The sequence below is a fragment of the Musca autumnalis genome, unplaced genomic scaffold (assembly GCF_047663935.1).
Source record: "Musca autumnalis isolate F117 unplaced genomic scaffold, ASM4766393v1 scaffold_4, whole genome shotgun sequence".
NCBI lineage: Eukaryota > Metazoa > Arthropoda > Insecta > Diptera > Muscidae > Musca > Musca autumnalis.
In genome coordinates this window covers 44,030,427-44,048,668 of record NW_027411977.1, presented here as the reverse complement: position 1 = coordinate 44,048,668, position 18,242 = coordinate 44,030,427, and the positions used below count along the sequence as shown (strand labels likewise).

The 18,242-nt window shown below is 41.4% G+C and overlaps 3 protein-coding genes across 5 annotated transcripts in view; 1 reads left to right on the top strand and 2 right to left on the bottom strand.

Moving 5' to 3' along the window:
* galene (potassium two pore domain channel subfamily K member galene) overlaps positions 1–5,031 on the top strand; it is a 47,181-nt gene extending 42,150 nt beyond the window's left edge. For all 3 annotated transcript variants that reach the window (XM_073984379.1, XM_073984378.1, XM_073984380.1), the window contains 2 exons: positions 4,259–4,543; positions 4,696–5,031. In XM_073984379.1, coding sequence (XP_073840480.1) covers positions 4,259–4,543; positions 4,696–4,895 — 485 coding nt within the window. In that variant the 3' untranslated portion in view covers positions 4,896–5,031. The remainder of the gene's footprint in view (positions 1–4,258; positions 4,544–4,695) is intronic.
* Positions 4,908–18,104, bottom strand: Klp61F (Kinesin-like protein at 61F). Its single transcript, XM_073984376.1, has 8 exons — positions 17,787–18,104; positions 17,410–17,710; positions 16,564–17,146; positions 15,240–15,829; positions 15,013–15,172; positions 13,735–14,942; positions 5,403–5,645; positions 4,908–5,336 (listed from the first exon to the last, which is right to left on the bottom strand). The coding sequence occupies exons 1-8, from the start codon at positions 17,882–17,884 to the stop codon at positions 5,310–5,312; spliced, it is 3,210 nt and encodes a 1,069-aa protein (XP_073840477.1). The 5' UTR covers positions 17,885–18,104; the 3' UTR covers positions 4,908–5,309.
* LOC141402668 (uncharacterized) lies at positions 6,734–9,245 on the bottom strand. Its single transcript, XM_073984381.1, has 2 exons — positions 8,257–9,245; positions 6,734–8,034 (listed from the first exon to the last, which is right to left on the bottom strand). The coding sequence occupies exons 1-2, from the start codon at positions 9,226–9,228 to the stop codon at positions 6,844–6,846; spliced, it is 2,163 nt and encodes a 720-aa protein (XP_073840482.1). The 5' UTR covers positions 9,229–9,245; the 3' UTR covers positions 6,734–6,843.
* Positions 18,105–18,242: the final 138 nt, after the last annotated feature.

Sequence of the window (18,242 nt, the reverse complement as noted above, 5' to 3'; positions counted from 1 at the left end):
GAAGATAGTCTCCATGAGCGCTATGTTTGTCCAAACAGGTTAAATAGTGCCTTTTTAAACGTTACAGCATTGCCAAGGAGTTGGATGTTATTGGGTAATTGGTTCCAAAGTTTTGTCGAGTATATGAAAAAATGCCACTCGGAAAATTTGCCTCGATGACGTGGGATGATTAATTTTTTTCCTCTATTAGATAAAGCAAATTGCAGATTATCAAATAGGTATCTCGGTTCCATAGTATATATGATTTTGTGAAGATATGTAAGCACTTTTATTTTCAGTAGATTATCAAAGGTAACACTGTATAGTTTATGCGAAAATGATGAAATGCTATCATATCTTCCCAGACAGTAAACATATCTCAGGACAGCATTGTATGCAACGTTTAAACGATTGTGACTTTTTTTTGTCGCATGATGCAAAGAGCTCACATCCGTATAATAATTGCGGAACTATATAAATTTTTGCCAGTTGTATTCTGATATGAAGTGGTGTCAAATTTTGTGTTGCGTAAAGTGATCGGAGCATTCCGAATGCTCTACCAGCGGAAATTTGAATGTGGTTTTGCCATGTTAGACGATCGTTGAAGAATATTCCAAGATATTTAACTTCTTTTACCACACTTATTGTCTGGTTGTTCAGGATGATGTCGTGTTGCACTAGGGATTGTGTGTTCTTCATTTTACTTATTATAAAGCATTTCGTCTTGGATGGGTTTAAAAATAATCCGTTGCTTTCTGCCCACGAGTGAACATTTCGCAAGTCCTCATTTAGCATTGCAATGCTTTGTTGGATATTGTTTTTTGGGCTACTCAGATAGAGTTGTACATCATCAGCGTATACGTGGAATTTTGAATGTGTGATCCTGTAGGTCCTGTATGTACATAAAGAAAAACAGTGGCCCAAGGATCGAACCTTGGGGAACCCCAGTTTTAAGATGTAATGCACTGGATACTTTTTGGTTACCAACAACAGCTTGGGATCTGAGATGCAGATAGGATTGTATACGACGAAGCGTTTCTAATGTCATTTGCAACATCATCCAATGTTTTTTGTTAATTTTCTCGTTTAGAGTTAAGCTTGATGATCTGAAATTATTTGCAAGTGAAAAAGGAAAGCCAAGGACTCGAACCCACATAGTCACCAAATTACGTTACCTGGTTTCATTGGTGGTAAAGCAAATCTTCGGACGTATCGACTATGTAATGGCTTCTCTGTCCTAGAACTTATCGTTTTTCAAATGCAAATGTGTTTTTGTACATTAACGCGGATACTTGACCACAGAAATGTAAATTGTGGTGATTCCTGCTCGACAGGAAGAGATCACTCCGGTTGTTCGGCAAATTGTCGATTACACTTACATGTGCACCTCTTCGTCAGGGCAACGTCGACAAACGGATTCTAGTGCGAAAACTAGAGTTTGGAAACTATCGATAATCTGACTATCGTTTTGAATACTGTCGCAAAACAATGTTACATCAGCCACCAACACATGTCATGTTATATCATCTGAAGATTTGCAACATTGGAGCCGGATTAAGTAGATTTTGGGAAAAGATTTAGAGTCAATCATGAACCCTGGAAAGAAAGAAAATAGGTCCTCCTCCAGCAGAGCCGATATTCCCTTTCGGGCCAATTTTGTTGTTCCCCGAGGGGCTGGATTTGTTCCTCGTCACCGATACCGCAGATGCCTGTTTAACAGGCTTCCGCAAATCAGCGGCCTCAGAGCATTTCCCGCCCATGTTTTCCCCAGCAGCTTTTGTGGCATTCTCCGGCGGGGCTGTCACAGTAGCTGGGGGCTGATGTGGCAACTCCTCCCGTGAATTCACAATTTGCTTCTCCGACTCCGAGGACCATGTCGTTGGGGCCAGTGAGGTCCGAGTGTCTTCCCCTACCGCAGACACATTAGGTGTCCGCAAAGGGCTCGAACAGGCCGGCACTACTGGATTTTGTTCTATGGCTGGTTCCGGGGAAGTCAAACCAGTCATTGGGCTGGCGCCTACCTCCGGATCCGGCCTCGGAATCCGGTCGATTGAAAGTGGAAGCTTCTCAAAATGAGGGTATTTCCTATCAATACGCCTCAAAAAGCGGAACTTCAACCTTATCTCCCGGAATTCCGCCGGGGAGACCTCACCTGGAGACTTGTCTACAAATCTAGAGCAGTAGTTAACTGCTCTTTTGTAGCCATGTTTGTCCTTTCTTTCCCGGGCGTTACTACTCTTGATGGATGGGGAGGTGAGAGAATTTCCAGTCTCATCATCTATAGCCTCATCCACCAAGGCGTCCTGCCTGGGAAGACTGGGTCTATCGGTCGCGACCGACGTATCATCCCCTCACGGAGTTACTCCCTTCCCATCCGGTTTTGTGCTCCCAGAAGCAACCGAGGGGGGGCATCTCCTTGTCCTTCTGAGATGGGATGATCGTAGTATCCATCTCGTCATCAGACAGGGGGATGTCCTCCCAGTTGCTTATTGGAGAACTTTCCCGATTCAGGTGAAGGGACGCACTTTCCCTCGGGAGATTGCGAGTTTATTGAGTCGCTAACTCTGTCCAGGGTCGGTGTGGAACAGTCGTCCCCGCCCAAATTTAGGTTAATTGCACTAGGTGCAGCAGTGTCCATAGGCATAGCAGGGGTCGTTATCAAGGGGGTATGGGTTTTTGTTGTTTTTTTTTGTTTAAAATTTTTTCATCCATAGAGTTTGTTAGATGGGGGAACTGAGTACAACCATGGCATAGCCCTCCACTACCATGATTGGAACTTGACAACAAAGCCTGCTGCTAGTTGTGGTGCCCAGGTATCAACGAGGCTCCGTTATAATACAGTCGGTACCCTGACTGCAAACCTTAAACATCGATGGGCACGTGGTCGCTTAACACCCCGGTGTTAGGGGATCTCGAATTATTTTGGTAGGAGATCAGTAACCAAATATATGTCACTCACCCCAAATATACACTGTAGGATTTCAGTGTATTGTGTAGGTCTTCGACAAGGAGTGGATAACCTTTGGTCAGTCACAACCCCCCAGTTCAACACTCAAAGAAATTGAATGAGCAGATTGTGGCGTCAAGCCCCCGCATCGCGCCAACATTGTTATCTCCGGCGGGGGATTCCGTAAGCAGCACAGCACAACAACAGCGCTGCACGCTATCTCCACACACATTAGTCGAGGACTCCACCGGAGCAAGCCGTGTGATATAATAGTGATGGTTGTGCTCGAATTATCTAAAGTGTTTGATACTGACAAGCACTCCACGTTCTTTGAGGACATCGAGCAAACTACCATCCGGCCAAGTTTGGATAATCAATTATATTTGTGGATGCCAGTCGTACGTTGACTTTAGGAACAAAAAGTGCAGCCCCGAAGAGTGAACCAAGGAGTTCCCCAAAATACGGTTATATCTCCGGAACTGTTTAATCTCTACCTTTCCTGTATTCCACCACCTACAGAAGGCATTGAGTTGGTAACATATGCGGATGATTGTACGATCCTGACGACAGGAACCTTCCCTGATGTCATTTGTGAATGGCTGAACTCTGGAAGAAACCTCTTTATATCCAAAAATTTTGGACGATGTTGACTTAGGACGACGACTATATTTGCATCTGTGACCATTTACTGCATTGGGGACCCAACTGTTGATGTACGATAGAATGGGGTTAGTATAAACAGGCTGTTGTATTCTGATGGAAAGTCGTCATGTACGTCCTCACTGTAGCATCTAAATCCACAATGTATGCATCTAGTGAGCTTAAATAACAGTGTGACCTGCAGGAAGAACATATTTAGCTACAATGGGCTTGTATGTCGGTATCAGTGAATGTTATTCTTTGTCCCAAGAGGTGCGGACATGTTATAAGTACATGTTATGTGTAGGATTGAATAACACGGATGCAGATGTCATAATCAACTATCGCAAACCCGTCGCATGAGAGAAGTTTCTGTTGTGTTTAAATTCTTCAAATGCATCCTTCATGGTAAAGTAAATGACTTATAAGCAACTAAAAATGGCTACATTGAAACCAACAAATGAGGAGCCTTTTTACTAATAAACTTTAGTTGAATCCAGACATTTACCCTAGGCACTTACGGAGTGATAGTCCTTGAGAATTTTCGGTTACACTATAGGTATTCTATAATTTTAAAATTCCACATTCGCGGTATCCGCATTTAATATTTCAAACTTGACAAGCGGGCAGCTTGGTCGACATCGACTAAGCTGAATCTCATACATTCACTTTTTTCCTTTTATTTATTTCCAGAACGTTTACCACCCTCGCCCCGTATTATGTCGCCCATGGGATTTGCTGTCAAGCGACAAGTAAGACGACGTCCCAGTTATGATTATGATGAGGATTCGATGTATGGTGATGATATGAGTGATTATTATGGTGATATACCGCCCAAAGATCGTCCTGTGCCCATATGGTTGTGTGTCTTTCTAGTCATTAGTTATATATTGGGTGGTGCAGCATTGTTTGCATTTTGGGAGAAATGGTCATTTTTGGATTCGGCATATTTTTGCTTTATAACACTAACAACAATAGGTAAGACTATCAAACACATGGTCATAACTACATATTCCACACAATAATTATATATTTTGTAAATAAATTTACAAAGTATATTTTAAAAGTTGCCGGAAAACTAGATCATATGCCTATTCCACATATATTTTAACAAATTTATTTTCTTTCAGGTTTTGGCGATTTTGTACCAGCCAAAGGTGTTAAAGATGAATCCGAACAATCCATAGCCTATTGTTCATTGTACTTGTTATTTGGCATAGCTCTATTGGCCATGAGTTTCAATTTGGTGCAAGAAGAATTCATAGCCAATGTTAAGGAGGTGGCTCGCCGTTTGGGCATATTAAAGGATGAAGATGACGAAGATGATTAAAAAACAAAATGCATTTTGATTTAATGTTTTTAAAAATATTTTTGTTTTATTTAGTTATTTAAAAACTATTTATTTACATTCAAAAAGAGAAGAAATATAAAAAATGAAATACACACATACATATGAGAAGAGAAAACACATAACATTACACGAGAATTTCAATGCATCAGTCATTTAAAATGGAGCAATTCAATAGCTGTGTGTTTGTTATATTTCTCTATATACGCAAAACCAATTAAAAAATAATACAATAAAATAATTAAAATAAATTACTGTTACAGGACGAACGAGGAAAATGCATTGTTAGAAAGGGGAGTGACGTGTACTAAGTGAATAATAAACAAAACATAAATGAAATTCTTAACACTACAAAAATTGGGTACTGTATATTAAAGTAGTAAGGGACGATGATGATTAAGTGCCTATGTTTTCCTTATTTTGCTGAAATTGAAAAGAGAATATAATTTTTTAAATTATATTTCGTTTGTTTGCCATTTCCATTCATACCTTTAAATAAGCTGGCGAATTTGTCCGTGAAGAACCCCCTTTACGCGGTGATATACTGCCAGCTGGTGAACCAGAACGTCCGTTTTGTTGTGGTGGTACTTTTAGTAAGTTTGAGTTGCGATCCGATTTTCTTTGTGTTACATTTGAATTTCGTTTAGGTGGCATCACCTCAGCTTCAACAGGTGTTGAATTTAGAATTGTTTCAGTATCCGATATAGAATTATCAATATCTGTTTCACTTTCCTGAAATTAAATTAAATTTTGAATGCAATATTTAGCTTTAATAAATGTATTTTTTATTTTGGCAAATCACTGCTGTCATGCTTTTTCTTGCTAATGAATCGCCGTGCTTGAATGCGTTCCATAATATAATTTATTGGTTCAAAATGATTGGCTATAGGCCGGATTGGTATTTGATGTAGAACCCGGAGGTCTTTCTCATTATTGGCAATTTGACCAAGTAATTTGGAAATTTTATTTCACGCACAAACATTTCCCGGGAAGTTTGTCTTTTACTGATAGCTTTTTCCGATGTATCAACCCAGGCCAGACCCATAGAAATCCCAGGATATTAGTTTAGAAAAAAATCAGGGCTCCAATCTACACACGGTTGAATAAGGCAGGGTGGCAGTGGATGTCTTTACGAAAACTCTTCTAACATGCTAGGATAACTCGAGTCCAATCACCTACCCAATTGGACCAATTAGTCTTTTCTCGTTTCTATTGAAGACAATAGAAAGGTTAACGGACCTTGAAATTAGGAATATTTTTCATCCCGTTGCACTTATATCCGACATATGACATTGCGGAGGGTACTTGATGGCTAGATCGTACCATAATCCGCTACCTTCCGATCTTAATGCCGTCCGAGGGGGTGGAGTACAGGAGAAGTAGATTTTAAACAGTTCCGGAGATATCACGCCACTTTTGGGAACTCCTGTTTCACTTTACGGGGCTTGGACTTTGTGTTCCTGAATTCCATGTACGAGTGGCGTCCACATATATAAGAGGTAGTTCTGAATAGGAATTTCCCGTGAGATTTTTTTGTATTTCCGCCGTTTCAACTCAAGGAAAAAGGGAAAAAGTGAAAAACTCACGGGGAATTTTCGTTTAGAATAACCCCAATCTTTAAACAGTGTGGAGTTCACGACAGCATCAAAGGCTTCTGATACGCCGAGCGTCACCTTCGCACGGCTTGTTCTGGCTGAGTCCTCGGCTAATGTGTGTGGAGATTGTTGTTGTTGTAACAGTGTTTGTTATTATGTTCGTTCCTCTGTTCAATCTGGCTCTGGATCTATCCCCAGTTCCAGGAAAGTGGCTGCTTGGATGGGATGTAACAAAAGATTCACTGGAGTTTTGGAGTGTTTTGTGTCGTGCGGGCCTATGCCACATACTGGGCAGATGTCTGGCACGGCGTGGTCGATTTCCGCCCAATAAGAATTTAGGCGACTGCAATATCCCGCCTAAAACTGCAAACTCTAGTTTGTCGTGGCAGCTGACGCTCCTCAGCTGCAATAGATGGGGAATGTATTTCGAGGACTTTATTCACACTATAATTGCTTAAGGCCTTGGCAACAGCATCCGTGTGAATACTATTCAAACCTGCTCGATACGCTTGTTGATCTAGGGGTTCTCTCCTGCATCGTTGGACCTCTCCCTCTAGAGCATGGATATCCTTCCTGATCTGCCTGTATGTGCCGGGCCTACCCACAAGATGGTGATTGGGATGTGTCACACGGTAACATCCAAGCAGGTACTGCAACGAAAGCATCTCATTGTGTTGCTTTACTGGAAGAATCGTTGTCTCCTCATGTAGATGGTCCACTGAAGATTTGAGGAGGCACCCTGTTGCTGTTCTCAGGGCGGCATTCTGGCAAGTTTGAATCTTTTTCCAATTCGTATCACATAATCTCGGGGACCAGACTGGCGCATAGCTTACCACAGACCGACCTATCGCGTTATATGTGGTCAACAAGGTTTCTTTATCTGCACCCCAAGTGCTGCCGGCTAGGGACTTGAGGACCTTGTTCCTACTTTTCAGTTTGTCGCAGATAGTTGTGGCGTGCGCGCACGACGTGAAAGTAGTGTCGAATGTGACCCCTAAAATTTTGGGGCAGTTAGTGGTCGGAATTCTGCTACCGTCGACCACGACATTCAATTCTCTTCCAAACTGCGCTGTCCATGTGGTGAACAGAGTGGCTGTTGATTTTGTGGCGGAAATCTGCATATTCCTCGAATGGAAAAAGGTGGTAAGATCGGTTAAATAGTTGTTCAGTCTCTCACAGATGTCATCAGGATAGGTACCCGACACCAGGATCGTGCAATCATCCGCATACGTTACGATCTCGATGCCGTCTGGAGGGGGCGGAATACAGGAGAGGTAGAGGTTAAACAGTTCCGGAGATATCACCCCACCTTGGGAAACCCCCTGTTTCACTCTACGGGATTTGGTCTTCTTGTTCCTGAATTCCACGTACGACTGGCGTCCACACATATAATTGACTATCCAACGTTTCAAGCTTGGCCGGAGGGTTGTCTGCTCAATCTCCTCAAACAGCGTGGAGTGCCAGACTGTATCAAAGGCGTTTGATAAGTCAAGCGCCACCATCACTGTACTATCGCACGGCCGTCTCTGGTTGAGTCCTTGACAAATATGTGTGGTAATGGCGTGCAGAGCAGTTGTCGTGCTGTGCTGCTTACGGAATCCATGCTGATGATCGGCAACATGATAGCTATTTCTGATACTGGGGAGGACTAAGGCCTCAAGGGTCTTTGCTACGGGCTACAAAAGCGAAATCGGCCTGTACGATTCACTTTTGCTGGCATCCTTGCCGGGCTTCCGTAGTGGGACCACCCTGCCCATTTTCCAGACTTCGGGAACAATGATGGTGGATAGCGACAAGTTGAGAACTTTAGTGAAATACTCCACTCCCGGCTCATCCAGCTGCTTCAGCATTACCATGTAGATTCCATCAGGGCCCAACGCTTTGGATGATTTAGCGTTCCTGATGGCATTGGCAACATCATCCATTGTAAACTGTGGTGGTTCCTCCTCGGCAGGAAGAGATCTGATGCGACGTAATACTCTTCTCTTAGCCCTGTCACTCTCGGGGTGCTCGACAAACTGTCGATTGAAATAACTTGCGCACCTCTTCGGATCAGTCAACGTAACGTCGCCAAACGTGACTGAGGTCCTATCTTCCCTTCTTCTAGGGTTCGAGAGTGACTTAACCGTTGCCCACAATTCACCTATACCGGCTCCAATGTTGCAACTCTTCAGATGATTTAACCACTTGTTCCGCTTATGCTCGTCGACCAGCCTGTTAACTTCTAGTGTCAGCTCCCTGACTCTGGGGTCATTGGGGTTTATTCGGCGAAGCTCATCACGCTCATTTGCTAATCCCATCGCCTCTGCTGGGAAGTTTGGTGTTACTTCGGTTATTCGACCAGCAGGGATATGGCGAGCGGCTGCAGGAGTGATGATGTCTCGGAACGTCCTTTCCGCTACCCGAACATCAGAAGGATTGGGCAGTTCTCTGAAGCGGTGATTAGTAAACTCTCTGAAACCCGGCCAATCAGCTTTCTTATGATTGACGAATGTGCGGCGTTCAGAGGTAATGAAATCGATTGGTCTGCTAATGGAGACGGGTTGCCAGGTAACGTCATTTGTCAGACCAGGTGACACGATGGTTATGTCTGGCGAGCTGTGACACTCTCCTCTAATTCTGGTAGATGCGTCCTCATTGACCGTGCAAAACGTAGAGCTGTCAATCTGCTCAGACAGCGCTGTACCTCTCTGGTCGTTTCCGAGAGCCGAATGCCACATCTCATGATGCGCATTAAAGTCCCCCAGGACCAAACGATTATGGCCTTCCAAAAGCGGGCTAATGTTAGGCGGGTAATCTGAGATACAGCTATTTCTCGGCGGGATGTATACGTTCAGCAGTCAGGTGTGGAGATTGTGTGCAGCGTTGTTGTAGTGATGTGCTGCTTACGATGATGTGCAACTGATAATGTGCAACTGGATAGCTATTTCTGACGCTGTAACTCTTGGAGAGTTACACTATGCGACACGAAAATTATTAACCATATTTTGACACCGCAGCGTGATAGAAACCCCATAATAAGAAGACACGTGTCCCGGCGTTTTTTCCTATCACTTCAGCTTTCGCGGCTTTGATGTCAAAAGGGATCATTTTGTCAGGCACATATATTCTAAACCGCTTGGAATTAGGGATTACTCATGGAGAAAAAGTTGTAGCTCTCACCCTAAAGAATAATAATTGTGAACACATAAAATCCATTCAACTTCATATTCAAGGTCAAAATCATCAAGGTCAAATTTCCATAATATTTTTCTCTCGGATTTTAGTCTGCAGATATCAAACCGATCAAAATTTTAGCCAACAGCCAACTAGTAAAATGTTCCATAGATGTCAATAAACAACTTTCTAGAACATAACTCTGTAGAAACGGTTCTTAATGGCCAAAATAGCTAAACAAAATGCGATTTGTATCCTCTTTTCTAGGTTTCCGCTCCATAGATACTAAACCGTTCATTACTTGCCTCCACGAGTAATTCCAAATTCCAAGCGGTTAAGAAGATATGTGCCTGACAAAATGATCGCTTTTGGCATCAAAGCCTCAGGTCTTTGGGGCCCATAACCGCGAAAGTTGAAGTGATTGGAAAAACGCCGGGACACGTGTCTTCTTATTTTTGGTCTTCTATCACGCTGTGGTGTCAGAAAGTGGTTAATAAACATGAGTCAAAAAATGAAACACAGCGTTATCGTGCGCACCATTTTAAAGAAAAATTTTAAACTTTTGTAAAGGAGGTAACGTAGGGGATGGAAGATACCAAGGAACGGTCCTGACCGGTTTTAACATGGCAAAGCCCAGGATTTATCTTGGTCCCTCTTTCATCCCAAGTGGACACTGACCTCCCCGTGGTGTCACCTGGGGAACTGCCTTTAACACCCGTTAAAGGTAGTGAGCTAACATGTGCCGCGCGTTCACCCATAAGAACGTTAAAAACTTGGGTTTGGGCGTCGGGTTAGTAACCCTCCCCTAGAAAAAACAGCCTACTATGAAAAAACGAAAGAAAAGAAAAACAAACCCCTCTAAAGTTGACGAACCCCGCAAACGTTTTAAGGACCATGATCTGCGAATCTGCACCTGGAATGTTCGCACTCTTTATAGAGAAGGTGCAGTCTTCGCATTGGCAGACGTACTTGAAAAGTACAAGACCGATATTACTGCCATACAGGAAATACGATGGATTGGGAAAGGCGTCACAACAACACCTAAAGGTGACGCACTGTATTATAGCTGCCATGACGTAAAGCATGAGTTTGGTTGTGGATTCGTAGTTAGTCGGAGACTAAAACATCTTGTATCCAGCTTCACTCCAGTGAATGAAAGACTTGCTGCAATTCGAATAAAAGCTAAATTCTTCAACATCAGCTTTATCTGCGCTCATGCTCCCACTGAAGAAAAGGATGAACAGACCAAAGATATATTTTACGAGCGCTTAGAAGAAACATATGACCGTTGCCCTGCCCATGACATTAAAATCATTCTAGGCGATTTTAATGCCAAAATTGGAAAGGAGAATATCTTTGGCCCAACAGTCGGGAAATTCAGTCTCCACAGTGAAACATCTGACAATGGTATGAGACTGATAGACTTTGCAGCTGCAAAAAACATGGTAGTTAGCAGTACCAGATTTAATCATCTCGATATTCATAAGGGCACCTGGCTGTCTCCAGATCAGAAAACAAGAAACCAAATTGATCATGTTGTGATAGATGGAAGACATTCATCGAGCGTGTTGGATGTACGATCGTTCCGAGGCGCAAACATTGATTCGGACCACTACCTTGTTGCAGCAAAGGTACGCACCCGCTTAAACGTAGCAAACAAGGTACGAACAGACACAACACGAAAGTTAGACATCGGTAAGCTGCAATCACAACAGATAGCCACAGCATATTCCACTCAACTAGCCCAATTGCTTAATCAAAGCCCTCCTCATTCCGATAACATATCAGCGCAATGGCAAAGCATTGCCCACTCCATGCAAACAGCCGCAAAATCCATACTTGGATACCAGAGACCTCCACCAAGGAATCCATGGTATGATGAGGAGTGTCGTGCTGCCACCGAAGAGAAAAATGCGGCATATAAGGCTACTTTACAATCCGTAGCAACGCGTAGCGCACGAGAGAGATACAGGGAGAAAAGGAGAGAGGAGAAACGTCTTTTCCGCAGGAAAAAGAGAGAGATGGAAAAGCGGGAGTGTGAAAAAATCGAGATGTACAGGAGCCGGAATGAAGTCCGAAAATTCTACCAAAGAGTCAAGCATCAAACTGATGGCTTTGGTACAGGCACATCCTCCTGTAGAGACCAGCAAGGTAATTTGGTAACTGATACAGATAGTGTACTCAGGATATGGAAAGAACATTTTTCAAATCTGTTGGTATCCAATAGCCGTCCACAAGAAGGGAGATAAGACTGTATGCTCTAACTATAGGGGCATAAGTCTACTCCCTATTGCCTACAAGATCGTGTCAGGGATATTGTGCGAACGACTAAAGCCAATGGTCAACGAGATTATTGGACCATACCAATGCGGCTTTAGACCTGGCAAGTCCACCATTGACCAGATATTTACCCTGCGGCAAATCCTGGAGAAGACCCAAGAGATGCAGATCGACACCTACCACCTTTTTGTCGATTATAAAGCAGCCTTCGACAGTCCGCTGCGCTCAAAGGTATTCCAAGCCATGTCTGAATTTGGTATTCCCGCAAAGCTCATCCGGCTTTGTAAAATGACTTTAACTGACACGAGGTCCTCAGTTAAAATAGGAAAGAACCTCTCCGAAGAGTTTGGTACCAAAAGAGGTTTCAGACAAGGAGACAGCCTTTCGTGTGACCTCTTCAACATCCTGCTAGAAAAGGTTATACGAGAGGCAAACGTCAAAAGAAGTGGCACAATCTACACCAACAGTCACATGTTACTTGCTTATGCTGATGATATAGACATCATGGGTCGATCAGTAAAAGAAGTAACTGATACCTTTATAAAGGTCGAAGGAGAATCTGCTAAAGTGGGTCTGGCGGTAAACGGTGAGAAGACCAAGTTGATGGTGTCGACGCGCAATGCGTCCATTGAGCTCGGACCGACTGTGGAAGTTGGTTCCTATAATATTGAGGTAGTAAAAGACTTCGTCTACCTCGGCACCTCCGTCAACACAACAAACGACATCAGTTGTGAAATAAAAAGAAGAATTGTATTGGCCAACAGATGCTACTTTGGATTAAGTAAGCAGTTTAAAAACAAAGCCACATCTCGTCAAACAAAAATAACGCTCTACAAAACACTGATACTACCCGTGCTGATGTATGGCTCCGAAGCCTGGGTACTTGCGCAAGCAGACATGGCAGTGCTTGGTGTGTTTGAGAGAAAAATTCTTCGAAAGATCTACGGACCAATCTGCGTTGACGGTGAATATCGACGTCGCATGAACCACGAGCTGTATCTGCTATACAACGACATCAATATTGTTAAACGTATCGAGATGCAGCGATTGCGTTGGCTAGGCCATATAATAAGAATGAGCGATGATGAACCCGCTAAAAGGGCGTATAAATCCGAGCCACATGGCGGTGCACGCAGAATTGGCAGGCCAAGGAATAGATGGCGCAAACAAGTGGATGTTGAGATGAAAAGGCGCGGTATTCCAGAGAGCAAAGCAACAAATAGAGAGGAATGGAGATCTCTTCTTAGTTCGGCCTATAGAACAAATGTTCTGTAATGGGCCAGCTAAGTAAGTAAGTAAGTAAGTAAGTAAAGGAGGTAACCAAAGGGGTGGGATGATATGGCCTATTTTGGAACTAACCCCCTGTTTTTGTAAAAAACTTTTATGTTCTCACACGAATTGTCAAATTTTGTAGATCGATTTACTCGTCTTAGCGCAAATGTGGAACGCTGATTTTTGAATGAGGAATTCTTAGCTATATATTATAGAACGTGTCTACGAAGAATTAGATCTGTATGTCGTCTAGGGGCTGAGCTATGGATGCCCAAATTATTACGAATATAGACGAACGAACAAAAAATAGTTACAAAAACAGGGGGTTAAACTATGTTTGGAAAAAATATTACGGTATCCAAAGCTAAACCAGCACCAAATTGTCTGAAATGGGTTCAGTCCAAACATATTTCTAAAATCATTATTTCGATGATGCACATTTTCCGTCGTATTAAAGTGAATTTACCAAAGTTATTCTCACGTAATTTAAAAAATACATACTATATCTCTTTACTTACCTCATCTAATGGTATTGTCATATCAACATCCGACCAATCATTTTCCTGGCGGAAACGTTTGACAATATTTGAATGTGGCGATGTTGATGCCAAAACTCGTGGATATTTGAATTCCTTTTTAGAGGGTGTCGCCCCAGTTGCAGTGTATGTTTTTATTTCACTTTTACGGAACGTCTCCACATCTGCTGCGCATGTTTGCATTTGTTCCTTATGGGCTTTATTGAAATCTTTCATTGTTTGCTGTAAAGTACTATTAAAACCTTTTGCAATCGATACATGTTGCGCTGTTTCCTTAACACGTTCTTGTAATGTGCTAAGAATGGTATCAGTTTGCGCCTTATGTTGGCTTCTTTTTTCTGAACAAATACGTTTAACATGTGGACCATATTCTTGCAGAGCATTTGTTGTTTGTGTAAAATGTTCTGATACAATTTCCTCATGACTCGCCAGTGATTTCGATGTTTCTTGTTCTTTATTATCTAATTGAATAGTAAGTGTGGAACATTTGGCCACATTTTGATCTATGTTGAGTTCAATTTCTTTTGTTAGCTTTTCAACAAGTTGGCAATTACTCTCCAAGGCCTTGGCATCCTTTTCCAAGAAGGCTTGTTGAAATTTAGACGAACCTTCTATTTGTGTTGTGAAAAATTGTTGAGTCTTTTCTAATGTCTGCACATTATTGGCAATATTGTTCGAAGATATGGTGTGTTTTCTATGCAATTCTTGCATTTTCTTTTGGAAATCTTCCAATAATTTTTGTTCTTCTTCAATGACAGCCCTTTGTTCAACCAGACTAAGCGATATTTTCTGTAGTTCTTGTATATTTTCTAAAGTTTTTTGTTTAATGGCATCCATTTCAGTTTGTATACGTTTTGTGTGTTGTTGTAATTTAGTATTGCGTTCATGTAGCATTTCTTTTATAGAATCACGCATACTACTTAGGGCTAGCTGTTGCTGTTCATTCGTAAACTCAAGAGCTTCAAGGTTTTCTTTAACTTGTGACTTAAACTGTTGTTCTTTCTCTTTTAGTTCTTTCAGGAACTTGATTATTGTGTCATTTTGTTTTTCTCCCAAATTAGTTAAGGACGAACACAGATTTTCTGTCACACTGGCCATTGATGTTTCGTATGAGTCCAGTATCTGTGTAATACCATTTATTCGCTCACTTGTTGCATCTATAAGTTGCGACTGGATATTTGAGGTTTTCTCTACAAAAAATAGGAGGTATTTATTGGTAATTAGGAGACGCTTGCATTTGGGATTTCTTTTCTGACTTACCAAGCTCATCCTCCACGCCACGTGCTAGATTATTTTGTTTCCCTTGATACTCCCTGAGGGTCTCATCCATTTGATCGAAGTTTTCATTCATGCGTTCAGCAAAACGTTCACATGCAGTTTGTATTTTAACATCAACATCCTTGCGTCTGTCAATGGTTTCCTAAAGAAAGCATAAAACTTATTAACATCACGTCTTCAATTCTTTTCTCCGCAAATCAACTACTTACATGCAATGCCTCTGTATCTTTTGTAGCAATGTCAGCTACTTCCAAAATCTGTGTAGCTTGATCTTTCAACACCTCTTCGGTTTTAGCATGAGATTCTAACAGTACCTTTTTTTCTTTGTAACGACGTTTGGTGGTCTTTAGAACTTTCTTGGTTTCTATTAATTCTCCCTTGGTACATTTCAAGCGATTTTCCTTTTGATGTAACTCGGCCGTCTTTTCAATTAGATTCATACTAACTTCATTGAAAATTTTCTCCTTGGAAGCCAGTTCATCTTTAAGAGCCTTAAGTAAATGAACTTTTTCATTTAACTCTCGTGTTTGTGAATCCATTTTAAGGGTCATTTCATTGTACGTTTCTGTAGCCAAATAAACACCGTTTTTATCACGAGCTGCCATAAGATCTCTTTTGAGTTTGTCAATTTCCTCAGTGTATTCTTTAAGTACAGTTTTCTTGGTAAGTTTTTGATTAACTTCCGGTTTGTTCTGGATATTTTTCGCCCGGTGAGCATATTCCAGTGTGCTTAAAGTTTCTTCAATATCCTTGTGGCCAGGTGATATTGTGGCTATAATGGATGTTTTTGTTCGACCACCTGAAAATAAAATAAAAAATTAACCAAATAAGCCAACTTTTTATTTCTTTCGTTTCTACTTCCGAGGTAAGTCCAAATCCTTATAATACCGAACTTTATGACAAATCTTATGCTCTATCCCGTCCCATAAAGATAATAAAGCCCACACAACCAAATGCGGATTACCTTACTTAATTTTGGGTAGTTTGCAGATTTTCAGACGATTTTGGAGAAAGAAAAAAATTGGCTAAAACTATTGTTTTGAATTTTTTCGAAAGGTGAGAATAGCTGGGAAAATGCCACGATTCGCCTCTGTAAGCGTCTCTGCCTTGCTACAGTAACGATGCCACCTTGGCAACAGGGTTTCTTTGCCTATCTTTGCACTATCACACTCTATGCACTGTCGGTTGAAAGAACACGAGCACACTTTGGTAAGTTATTCGAATACGGTTTTATTTAGTTGCTTGAATATTACCGTTACAGTCCCTTTTGGGAACCAACGCTTTGGGTAATTTAAACATAGGTGAGGGATATATAGTTGGCTACAGATTAAGATTTCATAATCTACATGGCCCATGGGCTATAATGGGATGCAGCTTTTATGTAGACTAGGGTTGTTGATGAAATATTTCTTGCCTTTGGGTAGCCACTTTGCCCATTTCTTCCCCTTTCATAGGTCCTCTTTATTTATATCGTCTCCCACACGATTATCTCTAAATAAAATCACCAAAGGTTGATAAAAAACACCAACTTACCCAAAGATTCCTGTAAAAGACGTGTCAACTTCGATTCACGATATGGTATATGAGGTGTTCGTTCCACCAGCGCCGTAATAACACGACCCAATGTCAACAGTGATTGATTGATGTTAACTGTTTCCCTGACACGAACACCCTTTTCATTGCCAGCTTTGGAGACATTTTCACTACCGGCTAAATCGACTAAATTTAATTTGCCAATTTTTAGCATTTCTTCACCGTCCATGCCGTTTTCTTTAATATGGACAACAATCGAGAATACTGTATGGGAACGTGACGATTGGGCATTCATTAGCGTCGATGCTGTACGACGACGTTCTTTGCCTTTTTCCAACAGCTTGTAGACATCATCTTTGCTATGAACAGGTATCTCTTCAAGGCCTTGTATAATCACTGATCCTTTTTTGGTGCTATCATCGAAAATACGTATTTTTGTCGAATCATCTGTGGACAGCAAGTCGAAAAGCTCTTCATTATACAATTCCAAATAAGAGATACGCATAGAAAATTCCATTTCCATCATACGTAACTCATCGAAAAGGTGGCACAATGCTCGCGGTATGATACCAATATCAGAATCCTTAAAATGAAAAAGAAGATAAAAATTGCAACAACAACAAATCAGTTCAAATGACTCATCAGCACGTTCTAATTTCATGCTAATCTCCAAAAATTGGTTGCAACAACACAAAACTGGTCTAACAACTTTTTCGGCTTTTATTTGTGGCCCATTAAAAACCCGACAAAAGTCAAGGTATTTTGTTAGTGTCCAATTGTGAATTTGCCTGCCTGCTCATTTTGCTGACAGCATCTAAGTTTGATTATGTTCTATACTGTACTTACATCTTCCCATGACGATTTCAATTCAGCACATTCATTGCCCACCATCGTGTGGGTTTTTCCTGTACCCGTCTGGCCATAGGCAAAGACTGTGCAATTGTAACCAGACAAAACCTCCTCAATAAGGGGACCCACCACCGCAGCATAAACATCTACTTGCTTTGATTCTGGGCCGAATGTACGATCAAATGTGAATTTCTTGGTTAACTTAGATTCCAAGGAATTGCGAGCGATAATTTCCTTGGGTGACACCACTTCAACGATTTCTGTAGAATGGATGCCTTTTTCTCGTCGATTCAAGGGCCTAACAATGCAAAAGAAACATTTTATTTTTCCCATAGAAATTCAAAGATGCTGATAAATTATTTTTGATTTTTTACCTCACTCTCACATAAACTTGAATGTGTTCATTTGTCTTTCGCGGTGGTTGCGAATGTGAATGATTTTGTGCCGACGTATTCATATTTTTTAGTCTCATTCAATTTGTTTTAGTTCTTTTAGCAGTTTAGTAATTATTTCTTGATTTTATTTAGAAGTAGATTATTTTGTTTTGAAAAGATTGCAATTTGTTTAACAAATTTCACAAAATGTCCTCCCGAGTACCGAGTTTGGCGGCGTTCTTGTTATTGGATTCGAAAAACCAACCGTTCATTCGTCAAGTTTTTTGTTTGCTTTCGTTGAGTTGTCTGATTAGTAGTGCCTAGTTGATAAATGAAGGGAGTTGCCAGAGTGTGTGTACTAATGGAAGGGAGTAAATTTTTACGAATGGCAAATACATACATGGCCTGTTCCCGTACTTTATAAAGTGGTAAAAGTCGTAAAAGTTGTAAAAGTCG

Excerpts from the sequence above, each read along its gene's own strand:
- LOC141402668 (XM_073984381.1), bottom strand. The coding sequence starts at position 9,228 with ATGTGGCATTCGGCTCTCGGAAACGACCAGAGAGGTACAGCGCTGTCT. Across the intron at positions 8,035-8,256 it reads AAGTCTGGAAAATGGGCAGG|AGACGGCCGTGCGATAGTAC; the intron begins GTGGTCCCACTA and ends GGACTCAACCAG.
- Klp61F (XM_073984376.1), bottom strand. The coding sequence starts at position 17,884 with ATGAGACTAAAAAATATGAATACGTCGGCACAAAATCATTCACATTCG. Across the intron at positions 15,830-16,563 it reads TCTTTTACAGGAATCTTTGG|GTGGTCGAACAAAAACATCC; the intron begins GTAAGTTGGTGT and ends TTTTATTTTCAG. Across the intron at positions 5,646-13,734 it reads TGACAATACCATTAGATGAG|GAAAGTGAAACAGATATTGA; the intron begins GTAAGTAAAGAG and ends ATTTAATTTCAG.